Genomic DNA, 18161 nt, shown 5'->3' on the forward strand with positions numbered 1-18161 from the left:
AAATGGTAAGCTGCACTGGACATGTCTGGTGCTATGCTTACAGAACTCATTTATTTGCCATGTCATCATTGGCAGGGTCTTCCAGATGTTCACTTATTACCCCAGTTAAGTTCTAGGACCAACTGTTCTGTGTGTATCCAATAATCCTTGTTACTTTCAAAGCAGACTACATACATCACTAAATTTACTAGACAAAAAATAACTGACTACACCTCTAACTTGCAAAAAAATAAAAAACAGAATCTGAAAATAACTAAATATGACCTACAAAAAATAAAATAAAATAAAACACCTGCTTATTTATAGCTCAATTACGTGACATTATTTTTAATATTATGAATACCCAGAAGGATTCTAAAGGTCTTCCCTCTGGCAAACATCCTTGTATTAGAGAATACTTGTTAAAAAATAATTCTCTTTTTTTGTTTAAACTAAAACATTTTAGGTACTGCTATTCATTACACCATTCTCAAATCACAGTACAAAATGTTTTACCCCCTAAGGGAAAATGACAGCAACTGAGACTTTCATTAGCATTAGTTCCCAAACAACTAATAAAGAAACAATTCTTCAAATCAGCTTACATCCAGTGAAATAGCAGTCATTATCTTCCACAGCAAGTCCAACTTTCAGCACAGCATGGATGTTTTAGATATAAGTATCTGCAGGATAATGAAACAGTACAACAGTACAGATGAAAAGCCAGCCTTCATAAACACCAGACATTCAGGTTGGACTACTCACACCCCTTAGTATTTATGGACAAAGTCTCCAGTAGGAGGACAATGCCAAAAGAACAACTGCAGCTAGAACAGCTTAGGTTGAAAGGTCCACCTCAGTACCCTCTGTCTCAGCCCTCCACTGCAAGGGAGGCTGCCTTGGACACTTGCCCAAAGTCAACTTGTGAAGCCCTCCTGGAATGTTGATCTTCCACCTCTCTGAGCAACCAATAGCAGCAAGAGCTCTCCCCCAACCCGCAGCACCTTTTAATAATTTCCTTTGCTCTCCACCTCCAGCAAAAACCTGATCTTTTTCCACCAGCTCTTGATCAAACTGGATTTAAAAACCAGCAAAACACCAATGTTGATTTCCAAGTTAAAGAGCAATGTCATCAGATATGACTCCACTTCTCATTTTCCCACGTTACCATAGTTACAGTCATTCATACAGTACAATAATTTACCACAAAAATACCATAAATATGAGTATATTTATAAATCTCAACCTTTTGAGTAATTGCATCCAACTTTCTCCCTAAGCCTCTGCTTTTCCTTGACTCTCTGCTCTCTTGCTCTTCATTCAATTCATGCTTTAAGCATCCACTACAAGGCGAAGCCCACAAAGAAATGTTAAATCCCACAAAGGAATAAAAAAAAATGTTACAGAAGTGACACAACTCTAATTCAGCTCTGCAGGTATTAGTCATAAACAGAGAACAAAAGTACCAGCCTGCTAAAAATCATTACTTAAAGTTGACTTGCAAGTAAAAAATTACTTGCAGTTGACCCCTCATAGCCCAATGGCCAACAGTCTTTGAGCCACTAATTCCAGCACCTACTGAAACTGCCCAGAACTAAAAGCTTCTTTGATGCTGACAATGCTACACTCACCTTTGAGAAGGAGAAGCTACAAAATAAAACAGCAAAAACACACACACACACACACACAAAAACAGCATTTTATTACAAACTTCCCAACCATCTTATTGAATGGAAACAAACTACAGTGAGTTCCTAATAAGCATCAGGACTGGAAGCCATCAATAGCCAGAAGGAAAACATTTCGAACCTTTCTATCTTTATGCATCTGTAATAGAAATACTAACTGAAGTAGCATGCAAGTGTTAAAGTTTTACAGAAAAAAAAACAAAAAAAAAAAAACAAAAAAAACCCCAAATTTGGTTAGACAAAGAAAAAAAAAATTATTTCAACATATTTCATTATATATTTCAAACTCAGCAACAGTACCTGGCTCTCAAATAATGTTATCATCAAGAACTAAAGTGAATTCCAAGCAAAGGTCCTGCAGTGTACTGCAGATTATATCCAAGCATTAAAAACTGAGCTTACATCATAACAAAACTCACTTTCTACACAGTATAAAATTGTACTGTATACAGTACAATTAAGAGTACATAAAATTAATCATATTCATCCAGTCATAACAATTTGCTTTCACAGCTAAACAAAGTAAAAATAAAACTCCAACTGAGTTAACTTCAGATAAACCAAACCTGGTATTAACTGCAGCTATATTGAGAACTCAATACAAAGCTTAACACCTGTCACTCCCAATAGCAATACTTGGGTTACAACTCAGACAGAAATTCACCTCCTTCATCCCTCGCAAAATGTATGCATTTACATTAAATGAATACTAGACAGTCTTTGTACAAAAAAATCTGCAAGAACCAAACTACCAAATGCTACTGTTCTGAAACAGAATTTGACGCTGCTGTATATATAGAACTCTCCTTCTGTTTACTATCAATCATATTTGAGATCTATGCAGCCTTCCTCAGTTGAGCACCTATGAAATAAATCTTAGAACTTCAGTCAGTATATAAAAGAAACTATGAATTAGATTTACAGATTTAACAGCCTCTTTAGATGACAGTACCTCATTTACATGTTAAAGTTTCGCTTCATTCTTATTTGGAATTCAAGATAAAAAAACAATACCTGCAGAGCTTAATTAGCCTTTAAATACTTATCCAGAGAACCTAATGAGGCCAATGAGTGAGATTAAAAACAATTGCTGTACAAGTCTAAACACTCTGTCCAATTATATAACTATTAATGATATTTTCAATGTGAAAAAAGCAATTTTTATGATCCTGTTACCCCCCCCACACACACACCTTTATGCAAAGCTAAATGTTTTTATTCTAGTCAGTCAGAGCCACATCCTCAGATACAAACAAATTGCAACTGCAGAATTGCAACTTTGGCCTGGAAGAGCTTGTTCTAAACTGCTTTTGGTTGACAATTCTACCCCCTCCCAGAAGCCAGCAGGAAAAACCTAGCCAATCCAGTGCCACATGCTTTTTGAGTCCAAAATGCAATCAATGAGGGTCTGAAATTAAATATCATCTCTCTAAGGTCTGATGACTTCTTAGAAATGCTATACGCATCCATGGGCATTTCAGCACTAGGCATAGCAAAACAACCTACAGAAGTTACTATTGCCTTTAGTTTTCCCACTCTATGCAGTTACATCCTAATATTAACCTTAAAGTATCTTAGTCAATAGGTTTCAGTGTTGTCCTTCTATAGCTATTGTAGAATACCAGATCTGACCAAGTAATTTAGTGTCTGGTTCAAACTCTGATCTAGCTACTCTCATCAATTAAAACAGATAATCCAGCTCCATTCTTTCAGTTAACATGAAATTAAATAAGTGTTAGAAGTTGAAGAGCAGGCATTTATAACTTGTATAAACAAAGGTAAATCTAGATTAAAAATTAGGTCTGATTTTTATTTTCCATATAAATAATTTTAAAATTTGCCAAAAATAAAAAGCGTTTAGCACAGCAGCATAACTAAGACTATTAATAACAGCTACACCAAATACTCCCAATTACCACAAAACAGTTACTTAAAATTCAATTAATGAAGAGATTTCAAGCACTAAATAGCAGTCTCCAAAAATGTTTTATTTGTTAGCATCCTAAATTGATAGAAGTTATAATAATAAACCATTATTTGATAACAGATTATTTTTTTTTCTATACAGTTTTCTTCTTTGAAACAAAAAGAACATAGGAAAAATATTTTGTGGACATCCCACAAAGTATTAAACTCTGTTTTTGTTTCATTCTTGCAGGAAAAAAATATCTCCAAAACAAGCAAACATGATCTAGGCATCCTATTCTTCCTCCCTCTAAACTGCAACATCCTATGTTTTTCATTTTTATTAATTAAATTAATTAAATTCACGTTTATGGAAACCTAGTAAGGCCTGAACTGAGGATGGCTATCTGGAGGAGGTGGAGGTGGTGGCTGCGGAGGTGGCAAAAATGGATACGAGTTATACATGTTTGGGCCTGTCCAAATCATATTTGGGTTTGAAGGCGGAAGGTGAAATTGATGCATCTCATTAACAGAACCAAAAACGGGAGGAGGAAAGGGATACTGTTGCATCATTGGATGTTCTTTTCTATGAGGTTGTGGAAACACTGGAGACTCCTGATGTATCCTGCTGTCTGAAGAGTATAGATGTGGTGGTCTAATGGGTGGTCTAGGAAATCCTGGGGGTCCTGATGGAGAAGGAAATGGATCCCCAGAGAATCTTCTGCCATGGTATCCCCTTGAATAACTTGAAGCAGGCTGTTGCACTGGCTGATTAAGTCCTTTATACTCACCTTAAAAAGAACACAAAAACACTTTAATATTTTTGAAAGTTTACATTTAATCCTCACAAATCCTTAATCCTTCAAGATTCTCAAGGGCAGGCTGTATCTTTAGCCAGTTAATTTTCAGCATTTGTCTAAGAATTTTCTTCCTATTGAAAATTTCACATAAGCATTCATTCAGAGTTCATAATGAAATGTACTGCTACTTTGTATTCCTGTTCTTTCCCCTCCTGACGAAGGCTATAACATGGAGCCAATGTCAGTATACTAAGTTTTATGAAAATGCACAAAAGAAAAACTCCAGTTCTGAGATGATGTTGCAACTTGCCAGCTGTCCTTGCAGCTGAATTCCACTGCCATCAGTAAACTGCAGATAAGTTTTAAAGCACATTATTTACATAAAAACATAGCTAACCATAATCCATACTCCCTTGACAGTTCCTCTTACTGTATTCTCACTCATTTAAGGTAGCTCACTAACAGCCTTAAAAACCCCTAGGGAAATGCAGCTCGGCAACAAATTCACAGAATAGGAATGGAGAGAGCTGTGCCATATTCAATATAAAGAAGCAGAAACCAGGAGAGAAAATAACCATTAGCAATGAAGGGATTAACTGCACACAGAAGAAAGCAATTAACAAGACAGTTGCTGACCTCCCAGCTAAGGAGGAAAGGAATTTGTAGGGGAATTTGTACAAAGGAAAAAAAAAAAAAAGCAGCATCTTGATAGCAGGAGTCAGTCTCAGAAATATCAGCGGAGAAAAGCACACCAGAAATTAAGCAATCAGAAGCAGCAAGCTCAAATACAAGCACAGCTGCAGAAAGGGAAGAGTGGAGATGATGTGAGTCAGTAGCATTTAAAAGGAGCAGTACAGAAAATATGACAGAAGCAGATCACTAAGACTAAAGAAAGAGCCATTTTTCAACCAAAATGAAATTTGCAAAGAAAGATGCTTTTGGTTTTGCATTGTGGTTTGCAGTAACCACAATGGAAAATGTAGTTACTGCAAACAGAGCACAGCAGCAATTGCAGCCAACCTGTCAATTGCTGGAGAAAGAAACAGAGAAGACTGCAATAAAGTGTAAAAAAAAGTTTTTCATAGATAACTTGCAATAGTTTCTACTACCTAATGACTATGTCAAGTGAAAAGAGATTCTAAGGGGAGTAAACAACTTCTTTTTAAAGTAATATTAATTTTAAAAAAAAATCTTCAAGTAAAGGAAGAAATTCCCATTCACGTTGTACCTACTCCCTGAATCTCAAAAGAAGTAACCACTCCTCTGTATTCACGCAAAGACTTAGGATGAACTTGGACCACAATGATATCTGCAAAAGCAATTTCCACGCATCAAAAGTTGGTATCTGTCCCATACCCTCCCTGTGTTAGTTATGTTGTCCTTAAGTTTCTGCTGACAACCTTCCTGCTCTGTACTACTTCCCTTTCTCAGTTTAATATTTTAAAAAATTGCTATATTCAATAAAAAATTACAGAACGTAACCACAAATTCACGAATACAGCAACTCTGAAAAGAACTGAAACATTGAGAATTGAAACAGGAAAGCTCAATTTAAGGCAGATATCACTGTTTTTCCAAACAGCTTGAGATGACAGCATTCTTCCATAGTATTCACTCACTTGATGCATTTGTATCTGTTTTGACTTTCTTCCTTCCTTGATTTTGTGGCTTCTTTTTCTTTTGTTTTGCCTCTCTTTCTTTTTCATCATCACTGAAGTCCAAGGCCTGGTTAAAAAAGGTAAAACAAAGCTAAATAAATAATAAAAAAGCAGATAATTTAAGATATACTATTAAAAAATTACTTAGAAAATAATCCATTCTGCAGTCAGCTGAGAAGAATATTGCCACTACCCTTTCATTTTCTGCATTCAAAGAGCCATCGTTCTCAAGAGCTGGCTTCTCAACACAATCAAACTCAGCACTCCACAAATTCTCAGAAGGCAGTTACACAATTCATGGCTATACCTTGCAATTTTCTTAAAGAACAGCAACAGTCATGCACTGAACACATGTTATGATCTTGAAGTTATTGATGAAAAACAACAATTAAAATTCAAACAATTTTTGACATACATCTTCTACAGCTTATTGCTGAAAGAGCAGTGAAGATTTTAGGAATATGCAGGTAATTTAACAGTAGTCTTCAAAAGATTATATTTCACTCTTCAAAAGACATTCCAGCACATCAGGGATTTACATTGTTCTCACCAAAACTAACGGGAAAAGAGCAGCAGCTTAGTGAAACTGAGGAAGCTGGCTAGTAATTATCACAAAAAAAGCTTGCAAAAGTGTGCAAGTTTACCTAAGTGTGTAATAGGTGAATTATGGATTCTTATTTTTTATGACAAGCAGTTAAATTTATGACGCAGTTAAATTTATGACTCAGTTAAATTTAACTTCATTAAAACCAATACCAAAAAAAACCAAACAGATATACTGACATATGTATTGTTCCTGTTAAACTTTCAAAAGCAACATTACTCCAAAAGAATTTTAGTGTGGTAAGAACGTCATTGTTTTCAACAGATTCAATCTCCCATGCATCTTTGTTCCTTTTACATCAGAGTTTGCTCCCTCATGAAGAAGGACAAAGTTAATAATGGCAGGAAAGAACTCTGTCAGTAACTAAAGAGCTCCTTTCTGTGACTTAAGGGTTAGGGCTTGCACCCCTTTCTCCCCCTAATTCTGAAAGGGAAGAATAAGCAGCAAAATCACACATATTTTAGTACATTCAGAGCACACATCAAAAATTGCACTGATACAGTGGTGAAGAAAAAAAAAAAAATCAGTTCTTCACATCATACCAGAAAAAAAAGCCAACATTCTGGGATGCCCTGTGATGATCTATCAGTCTGTCATATCTTCAAACATGACAAAAGCTTGAAAGGCTTGAGCCACATCTCTCCTTTAAGCCAGAAAATTTGGCCTGAGATACTGACTACAAATGCAGCATTGGTTACAATACTGAGGAAAAAAAAAACACCCAATAAAAACTAACAAAAAAAATCCTTTCCTACTTAAGAGTTAAGAAGCTCATACAAACGATTCAAGATTTCATATATTTCAGAAAAATCAGCTAGGCAGATCTTTTCACAATACCACTCAAAACAACTAAGAATTTTAGCTATTCTGAATGCAGTGGTCTGAAACTAGAAACTGCAGGGTAAGATGGTACAAGCTTAGAGCTTCCCATGAAGACACAGCAATAAGTTCCTATTAAAGAAAAGAGTAGTCATGAGAAGTATAGTTTTAGCAGAGTTAAGGAGCACTGGATAGGAGTTAAGGAGCACTGGATAGAAAGCCTGAGTGCCACTGAAAAAATCTTCAAGAGATTCTACAGTAAGTGATGCCATACAATGGTCATGAAAAACTATCACTCAGATCTCATGAAGCTAGCATTTTATAGTAAGAAACAGTAATGGCTCTTCATCAAGGAGCCATTCAAATAATGCAACAGAAAAGGTGTTAAATTAAGAAATCAACATCCAACACCGCAAAGCATTAGGAAACCTTTAACTACAGACAATTGTTTATGATAGGGCTAAAGATAAAGTTGCAGTAAAAACAGGAAGTATGGGAAGTCCCTAGCAGAAACAAAAATATTAGGCAATATAGAAGCATCACTTCGTAAAGGTGGTCATTCAGACTGACAAACATACTCCTGAAGAACTGGTGAAACTGAAAACAGAGATACATATATTCTCAATTGCAAAAAGCAAGTTAAAGATGACAAGATCTTTCTACAGCAATTGCGGGCCCTCTCTAATAAAAGCAGACTCACTGCACAATGAAGAAAAAAACAAGCTGCTAACTACTCCACACAGAAATTTGTCTGTGTACTTTCTGCAATCAAAAACAATAAACAAAAAATGATGCTTACCTCAGGTGGTGGTTCTTGGTCATTCTTCCAAGATGCATCCGACCCTTTTTCCCTAAAAGGGAAAAAAAACCCCATCATTTTATTTGTATTGAAAGATTAACTCAAGTGTTAACTTAGAACTTCACTACATACACCACTTGAAAAACCTTCCTCTTTTGAGTGGATTGAACATATTACACAGCTAATATTCAACTCTGACTAAGGTCCTCTTACCATGGTTTTTAAAACATAAAAGGCTTTGTTGAATGGAGATAGTTCACTGCAACTTTGTTATGCTAGCTAAAGTCACAAGATTTCTTGTTCTTCCCTTTTATCTCTTGTGCCTTCAGACCACATCTCCAGTTCAAAAGGACACCGAACGTGTCTAGAAGAACACAGAATTTAAGTGTATCTATAAAAGTAAGTTTGGAATAAAACTCTATTCAACAATTCTATTGTGACAGCATTAACTAGATAAGTAAATTCCATCTATTTTGTTGTAAATATGAAATTAGAAAGCAAAAGAAAAGACATTTACGGAATAAAGAATTTTCTTGCCCAACAACCACCAAAATAAGTTTTGTAGTAGTAGTAGATCAATAACAACTTTGTGAAACAAGTTTAAATTATCCTGCTCAAGTCTGTAGAATACACTCCTCCCAGATTTAATATACTTTGGTCTGAAACATTAAGACAATCCTTATTTATGCAAAGTATATAAAAATCATGAAATGGTAAACATCATTACTTGCAAAAGTAATGTTATCAGCACTCTAATTGCCAAGCGTTGTTACACACTCAACAATGTAGAAACAATCAAGCAGTAATATCAAAGTACAGGGCAGCCAGCAACATCAGGCAGCCTTGGAGTTACTTTGTGCCTCAACTCCTAAAACTAAAGCTCAATCTTTATGCATCACTAGAAAACCATGAAAGCAGCACTTTGATCACTATCAGTAAACCTGAGAATGCAAACTGTCTTTAAGTTCAATTAACAGAAATTGCTACAGGAAAGGAAGGACAATAAGAGATCTCTACATGATTAATTTCTCCTTGCTTGCAAAAAAGCACTCTAGTTAGGCAATAAACACATTGCTTCCCCTCATTAAGAACAGGCTTTTTTGTTTCTCCCTCCTATCTTGTTATTTCAGGGTAATAAATGCCTTCCAGAAACACCAGAGCATGCATAAAACTCCAAAACCTGTGATCATTAGGCACTATGCAAGATTCAGTTTTTGAAGTTAGCAATCCTAAACTGTCTGATGAACAGTTAAGCTTATCTCAAGTCTGCCCAATCATCCTTAACTAGTTCAGCAAAATAAACATTTTTCATGCTTTGAGATATTTAATTAACTCTTGCAAATAACAGTAAACTTTAGATTCCTGAAGTCAAACATTCTTAAGACCTGAAAGCCTAAAAGGTGGCTCAGAAGAATCACAGAAATACATGAGCCTGTTTAGAATTATTCCATGTTTCAAGCAATACAGGAAAAAACCCACAAACTATTTTTAGGAACATATTACTTTGCATTCAAGAAGTCTTATGCTGAGTAATGACATTTCCATCCATTTTGCTGTGAAGTGTAAGCCTTATTCATATCAATGCAACATTGTACAACGCAAGCAAATTGCAAGCCGGATTTCAAAACTGCTTCAAACATAAGACATATTTCAGATCTTAAACCTGATTACTTTCCTATTCAAGGTACCGCCACAGTTTTGAGTAGCATTTTTAAAACTTTACGCTCATCTGCAGAGTCAAGAAAACTAATAAAAAGCAGAAACCCAAGTCAACAAATTTGCAGTCCACTAAGGTCCGAAAGCCCTACTGTGTGGCACTGACTCTGACTAAAGCTCAACCTTCCTGTTGTCTTTGTCATCTTGGTTTCTTCATATAGATACTATAGTAGAGATAAAAAATGAAAAGTGTTGGTCATTTTCCACTTGACATGACCAACCCAACCTGCCTTGTGAAACGGTAGCTCCAACAAAATGTACCAATTATGTCACAGAAGACTAAGAACCTTCCTTGAGAAAAGATCAGAAAATAACGAAAAACAATAATCCAAAAGATACAATACTGCAGACTACAACTGACATTAGAGATTTTTAATGCAAGGCAAGAAACAAAGCCTGGTACACTGTCCGTCCAGATGCCAATAAGATGTGAAAGTGCAAAAACTCTTAGCTGGTGTTAAATTTTGTACCACACATGAGAGTAGAGGTCTACTGAAAGACAAACAGCTCCCAAATCTACTTGCAAAGCACGAAAACTAAAACACAAGTCACTCATTGCATATGCTGAGTATGGACTTCACTAATAGATGCAGAAAGCAGATGCCTGAAGTGTGTGCAGTTACTGTACTAAGCAACAAAGTCTAGCAGCAGAAAATCAAAGACCAGCTGGCATCCAAATGCTGCAGAAATCACAACGCAGATTCACAGTGGTATTCACTAAAAGTGGAAAAAATCAAGTTTAAACACCTGTAGCTTCCACAAGGGAAAAAATAAACAAAAGGAAAAAAAGACTCCTGCAGATACTCAAGCTGCAACTAATGCAGACAACAAGCATTACTTTTTTCTTTTTATGTAATAAAAGGTCAAATGAGAAATAATACTAACAAAGACTAAGTCATGTGTGACAGATTTTCAAAGAAGAGTTGTTTCAGGCAATTAACCAATAAAATAATTAGTGTTCAGCAGTCCATTACTACACCTTATTTCTTAATCTCTATATTTCAGTCTTTTATCATTTGAATGGCAACAAGTGCTATTCTTATACAGTCAGTGGATAAAAGATGAGTTTGTGTCAAGCAAAGTCCTATAGTTTCTCACTCAAGCCTAAACTTTAATTTATAATTTCCAGCTATACTAAGAAATACACTATAAGCAGATCAGAAAAGAAGTCAGACTCACTGTTGTAGTTTCTCTGCAAATATGTACTGGGTGAAGTCCTCCACTGATGGAGCAAAGTACATGTTGTCTTTCACATTAATACCTCTTGCTTTAATATGTTCAGAGCTGTTAAACCTTAACACGTAAAAGGGATGCTGAACAGGACCAAACACTTCAAATACCTGAAACACAAAATTTATTTAAATGACCATATCAGAAGCTCATCTTCTGATACAGAACTGCAAAGCTTACAGACACTTTGTATTTAAGAATTCAGAGGTGTTTTCAAATCACAGCAAACAAAGTCACCTTCATGTCATATCTTTATTACTACATTTGTTCGGCAATGTATTTCCCCTAGCTACTGTTGGTCATAACACAAAGTTTTTATGTTTATTTCACCTTAGCCCACACGAATATACTGCCTTCAATGTCAGCTTCCTTTACTCTAGTCATCTTTACCTTTATTAGTCCTCCAATTTTCTCTCTCCATTTTGCTTTCAAATCTGAACACCTGAATAATCTGATTATTTCTAAATGTTTCTTTCTGCAAGATGTCATTATGTTAGTTCTCATGTCCATTCTGTCACTCCAAAGAGTTAACGTTGATAGATATTGCATTGAACACCTGCAATTTCATGCTAGATTTTTGTGTTCCTCTCAAACCAACACAGACATGTTACGGTAGTGATACTTCCGCACGATTGCTTTCTTTATACAGAAAACATGCAAAATTCAAACCAACGCTGCTCTCTGCAAACATTCTTCATCACAGTTGCATAAAGCACCCATGGGCCTAAGACTACAACATCAGAGCACAGCTAAGCAAACATTCCCTGTATTTCCTAAAACTCAAAAATTCTCCTGGAAATAAAAGAGCACAGCTTGTTAATAACATCTAGTATCTGAAAGCAACCACAAGCACATCCATCAAATGTGAGAAATTTTCAACACACTGTAGTTCATATGGATACCTATTAATTCCATGATAGAATTCTTGAAATTAAAAAAAAAAAAAAATGTAAACGATGCTAAAAATCTCAAAGAAAAACAGTGTATCAAAGAAGCATTTCACTTGGATGACTTGAACAGTATTTGTTGAAACATAAAATAATACCTTTAAATTTAACACTAGAACAGGTTACTACACTTTACACACACACCCCCACCTTTCCCGCTGCTTGCCGATCTTCTTTAAAAATTATGCTTTCCTCATTTATTGGAGGTAGGCCTCTCAGCGATTCAATTATTACTGAAACAGAAAACAAAATCAAATAAAACTTTAAGTTGCAACAGCAGTATGTAGTTAACTGCAGAAAAATAAACCACAGTTATTTACAAAGCAAACATATAGAATCATAGAATGGCCTGGGTTGAAAAGGATCACAATGATCACCCAGTTTCAATCCCCCTGCTATGTGCAGGGTCCAACCACTAGACCAGGCTGCCCAGAGTCACATCCAGTCTGGCCTTGAATGCCTCCAGGGATGGGGCATCCACAGCCTCCTTGGGCAACCTGTTCCAGTGTGACACCACCCTCTGTGTGAAAAACATCAGCACTTATCCTAGAATTTCTCATCTACATGCTAAAATACTCACAATCATTGAATCCTTCACTTGTAATTAGTGACAAAATTTGCATCAGTTCACAGAATTACTGCTCTCTGTAGATGAGGTCCGGAGACCAGATATTTCAGACTTCTTTTTTGCACCTAACACTTATGTGAACTACCTGTTGCATTTCCTTAAGTTGTTTCTTAACTGAATGCACAGCAGGCTTTTTTTTCCTTAAAGCAAAGACACATGTTAGTGTTTTTCAGCCCTCTTAACATTCCAAAATAAATTCTTCCCAGAAAAATTGAATAGAGATAGCTATTTATCCTCCTAGTAACTGACAGAAAGCAGACAAGAACACAAAAGTTGCTGAGCAGACCATTTACAATAACATTATTTATGTGAGCAGATACAGTTTGAAAACACTGCACTTTCAGGTCATATAATAGATCCATACTACATTTGGGACAATTCATGATAAATGATGGTATGAGCAGCCAGAGTGTGCAAGCTGTTTCAGTACCTTGAAAAATGAAATATCTATGAGACTTAAACACTTGGAGTACACTTTTCCTGTATTAAATAAAGAATTTGATACACAGGCTATGAATGTATTTCATTTTTCTATTTTCCAGACTCAAAGGGATTATTCTTTACAGAAACTTCTAGAATTGTTTACTCTCACCTTTGTTTCCTGCTTATATCTACTGCAGTAAGCAACAGAAATATTTTGTCTTGACTTTCAGCAGGAATTAAACTTAAAGATGTCAAGAGATACAGCAGCATTAAGCTCAATTCTGATTCTGAAGGTAATCTTTCCCACCCTAAAACAGAATGCTCAATTAAGCATTCTCAATGCCAATCAAAGTCATTCAAGCACTTAGTGTCAACATATAACTTCACCAAAAGCTAACAAAATTCTCTCTTCCAAACTTACATAATAGAACTTAGAAGAATTAAATGCTTCCCCCAAGCTAAAACTCTTCAAGTTCTGCTGCAATTTAAGCCTGCAGACATCTTGTGACATGCCAAGCAAGCCCAAAACAATGGTAGACACTTAATAGTTCACTGAATGTAGGCAGCGAGGGAAACACACAGTGAAAGAATTGAGTGCATTGCTTAATCCCCACTGGAAATATCCCTCAGCAACAGTCCAGCAACACAGACTCATAGAATGGTTTCTGAGGACCCCTTATGATCACCTAGTTCCCCATGCTGCCCCCAACTGTGGGTAGGGACAGCTCCCCCTAGACCTTCCCCCCTAAACCTGGCCTTGAATGCTCCCAAGGAGGAAACATCCTCAACATTACTGGGCAACCAGTTCCAGGGTCTCACACCAACCTCACAGTAAAGAATTTCTTCCTAATATCTAGTTTAAGTCTTCCTCCAGTTCAAAGCCACCTCCCCTCATCCTGTTGCTATCTGTCCTTATAAGAAAGTCCCTCCCAGCTTTCCTAACTATTGCTTCAGCAGAAAGCTATCTTCTTTACTATGAAAGAGTAAGAAAGGAAAAGTAGAAAAACAGATCAATGAAGAAACCACCACCTTCAGCCAGCTTCTAGAGATCAATCCTGAACCAATGCAGCAGAAAATTGTCAAGGAATTGCTTGTATTACCCAGAGTCTTTTACAGTAAAAGAAATTTGAACAGCAAATGTCATTCAATTCATTTGTTTCCTACTCAACATAATTACTATATTTAAACTCACTTTGTAAGCTTAAAAGCAATTCAAACAGCACAGAGCACTTCAAATAAGTTTAACAAAAAATACAGTATAGAAGTTTTAACAATATTAACTTCCACAAAACTTTTATTTCACATACCACATAAAGGCCATCAAACTAAAAAATTCAACACAAACACTTTAGATCTGTTCCCATTCAGAAATCTGCTGCCCCTTTCCTGAATAAGGGCAGAGAATCAACAGAAAGGCTTAGCAGCACTGTGAAACAGAACGCAGCTGTACTGAAACTTTGGGGGAGGAGTTCACAAACAACTAATGTAAAGATACACAAAAAATATTAAAGAAAAAAAACCTTTTAGTTCAACTTATCTTGCCTACCTAGCTGCTCAATGATACTGGAAACCGTCCCAAAAAGCTTCAGTTCAACATTATCAGGCAGAATTACATTTAAATCTTCAACTGGAGGCAGTTCCTGAAATTAACAGAGTCACACATTCACCACTGAAATAGAGAACACATTTTAAACTATTAACCATGCTATGTACCTGAATTAGTGCAAAAGTGTACATTTAATCACTGTTTCCCTGACAATTTAAAAATATATAAATTACTTCAGGTTGAGTTACTAGAAAAACATTTAAAAAGACACTGCTTTTTACTTACATCAAGGGGCAACTCATCTTTTGTTCGAACACAGTGTGTTCTGTTATCCTTCTCATTCGGATGATCATCATCATCATCAGATACTACCGAAGGAGAACTTGAAGAGGATGATGTAGTTGATGAACTATCTGAATCTGTATCACTGAACAGAAAAAAAATGGAGTTAAAATATGGACTCCTATATTAAAATTACTAAAAACTGCTACATTACAAATGTGCTTGCACAGCACATTTTCTTAAATACATTTGTATAAAGAAGAGATCTTTCCTGATCCTATCTTAGCCACAGGACAAGACCACAAAGAAGCTGAGAAGAGTAATGGATTCAGCAGTTCAGAACAAGTGCTAAAAACAGCTCACCAAAAGTAGTTTTGAAAAATAACATACTAAGCTACCTACCACAGCCAATCTTGCTACAGCTTCATGCTGATGTTAGTGTTCTAAGCCAAGAAAATATTAATTCCAAGGAATGCATCTTGTATTAGAAAGAATTTGTTTTCATAGATATAAGGAAGAATTCCATAATCATTACTCATGTTGACACATTTCTTGCAGCAAAAGGCTAAGTCCTTCAGGAGCTGGCAGGCGAAACAAGCATTATGAAGGAGTCAGTCCTGGAAACTTAAAACACCTCACAAATTCTATACAGTGATACAAGCAAAGATTCATAAACTAGCACCAAGGCTTTATTATACTATCTGGCAGTTAACATCACAGAATTTAGAAACAGCAATAAATAAAATACAGAAAGTGCTCTCTTCTAGAGTCTTGATATCACATTGTTCCCCTCACAATCAAACTGATTGCTTTCAACTCTCTGTTGCTGTAATTCTAACAAATAGGACAAAAATAAGTCAACAAATAAGTATGCCACCATTAACAGATCCTATGAAAAAGCCAACTAAGGACTTCTTCCTAGAAAAATCAAAATAGAAAAGCAAAATAAAGTTTGGCTATTAAATAACAAGCTGTGGTGGGCTGAGGAAAAACAAAGAAAAACAAAGGAACTTTATGATGCTGTCAGCTATATGCAGTAGTTTAAAGCTTCCAGATTATAATGAACTTTTAGTGACTGCTGAAACAGATATTGGAAGCAAAACTATAGATGTCTGAGCCATGAACCAGGAAACTCTCCCTCCATCATTCATCATGCCTTATGAAAACTTGAAATGAGCCAATACAATGTTTGATCGTGGAAACTTTACAGCATCAATTGTTAGAGAAACTCAAGAGGAAACCCTTAAGACTTCCCAGAAACCTCTGATGGTTCGAACGAGCATACACCAACCTGGCATTATCAAACGGCACAGAAGGAAGACGCAGATCTCAGTGAAGCTGGGAAGAGGCGTGCTGGTTTCAGAGGCTCTGCCTACATCTAACCTCTTAAGTTAACTTTAATCAACTACACCGAATACCAACACACTGATGAGTGTGTAATGTAAATGCTTTCTTAAGAATACATGGGTGTGGGGGCAGAGCAAGTCCTGACCCCGCAAATCGCCGACCGGCCCCCCCACGCCGCCCCAAACCCACCTCTCCGAGTCCGAAGCGGCGTGTTCGCCGGGAGCCTCCGTGGGCGGCGTGGAAGGGCACGTTCCCTCAGCGATGGGCGGCTGGTCTGGGCCACCCTTCTCGCTATCTGGAGGGCCCGGAGAGTTCGCCGACCTCTGCTCCCCTTCCTCCACGCCCGGCGCCTCGGCGACAGAGCTGGGCTCCACCGTGAGGGTCAGCAGCCGCTCCAGCACCTCCTGTTGTGCCGCCATCACCGCGCCCCACGTGGTTTCCGGCCATCCCACGGCGTAACGCGCAGGAGGCATGCGCAGGAGGCGGGTGCTTCCCCCTCCTTGCAGCCTTTCATTAAAAGCTTGTATAAAGAAGTGCTGAGTTGAAAGCTCTGGTTTATTATTACGGATAGTAAACTCTGTGATTAAATTGAACACGTTAAGGTTTTGACTGCATTAGGCTACTCCAAAAGACAAAGCTGCCGTTCCTCTGAATGGCAGCTCTCTGCAGACCTAGTGGGCTGCAAGCTGCCATAGCTCCTGCTGACAACATACAAAAGGGATGTGTGTAATTAAAATTAAATAATAGTAACAATAATAATAATGAAAACTTTATAATCTTTATAACCTGCTGTAGAATGGCTTCCAAACAGAGCCAACAGAGTTTCCACTCCCAGCGAATGAATGAATGGCGGAGTGCAAAGTAATTCTAAAGAGGAAAATCATAATTTAAAAAGAATTAAGATATTACATGGTGAGAGCACAAAAAAAGGTCAAGATTAGTATGTATGGTGAGAGGCAGAAGACAGAGCGATATGTATCGTCCTACAGAATTTCCATATAATAAGCTTCCCCTCCAGCTCCGCGTAGAGTGTACTCAAAACACCTGTTTCTCCTCCAAACTGCGTGGGCAATGTTTAATAAAGGCTCAGAAGTGTGCTTCACAAATACCCCAGGCAAGCTGAAGTGAGCACATGCCAGAAGGTAGATCTGTTTCTCTGGCTGTTCCATTTTTTGTTCACAACATGTAAGAGCAGCTGCCATATGAGTTTATGTCATGGTTTTATGATTTTAGTTTACTGGTACTCTGCATGATAACATCATGTAGTGCACTGGAAGTTAAAGTGTTAGTGCTCTAGTTCCAGTTCTCCTTTGCCTCTGCTCACTGCTGCCTGTCCCAACTGTGCACATCACTTTGGTATTACTGTAAGGCCTACAGCTTTCAGATACTCTCCCAGTATATTTGGTTTATTAGCTTCAATTCTAATTATATTATGTTATAGTGTTTTATCTTGCCAATACCATATTTAGTAAAATTAGTTTCATTCTCCTCAGATTGTTGCCACTGTTTTAAATTATTTTGGTATCCCCTGTTTCCTTTTTCTGGAGGCACAGATTTTGCAAAATCCCTCTGCCCCATTGGTCAGAGAACTGGGCCAAACCAGCCTGCAAAACACTGACAGTTTAGTAGGATAATTAAACACGTATACATAAATGTATTTCTAGTTACAGCTATTTAAAATAATATATAGGCTAAGCAGGACAGACATATTAAGATTAGTTTCCACAAGAAATTTAACATCACAAGCACCTTGTATTTTTTTTTACTGTCTTAGGCAAGGTGCCTATATA

General features: G+C 36.9%; 1 protein-coding gene across 2 annotated transcripts; it reads right to left on the reverse strand.

Moving 5' to 3' along the window:
* Positions 1-1658: 1658 nt before the first annotated feature.
* Positions 1659-16983, reverse strand: NAF1 (nuclear assembly factor 1 ribonucleoprotein). Of its 2 annotated transcripts, XM_015860971.2 has the most exons (9): positions 16561-16890; positions 15028-15169; positions 14743-14836; positions 12296-12378; positions 11148-11308; positions 8253-8304; positions 5992-6097; positions 3935-4363; positions 1659-3901 (listed from the first exon to the last, which is right to left on the reverse strand). In XM_015860971.2, exons 1-8 carry the CDS (start codon positions 16842-16844, stop codon positions 3951-3953), a joined length of 1335 nt encoding a protein of 444 aa, XP_015716457.1. In that variant the 5' UTR covers positions 16845-16890; the 3' UTR covers positions 1659-3901; positions 3935-3950. The 2 variants fall into 2 exon arrangements, with proteins under 2 accessions (XP_015716457.1, XP_015716458.1); XM_015860972.2 differs by having other exon boundaries at positions 1659-4363; positions 16561-16983.
* Positions 16984-18161: the final 1178 nt, after the last annotated feature.

This window comes from Coturnix japonica, chromosome 4 (assembly GCF_001577835.2).
Source record: "Coturnix japonica isolate 7356 chromosome 4, Coturnix japonica 2.1, whole genome shotgun sequence".
NCBI classification, from domain to species: Eukaryota; Metazoa; Chordata; class Aves; order Galliformes; family Phasianidae; genus Coturnix; species Coturnix japonica.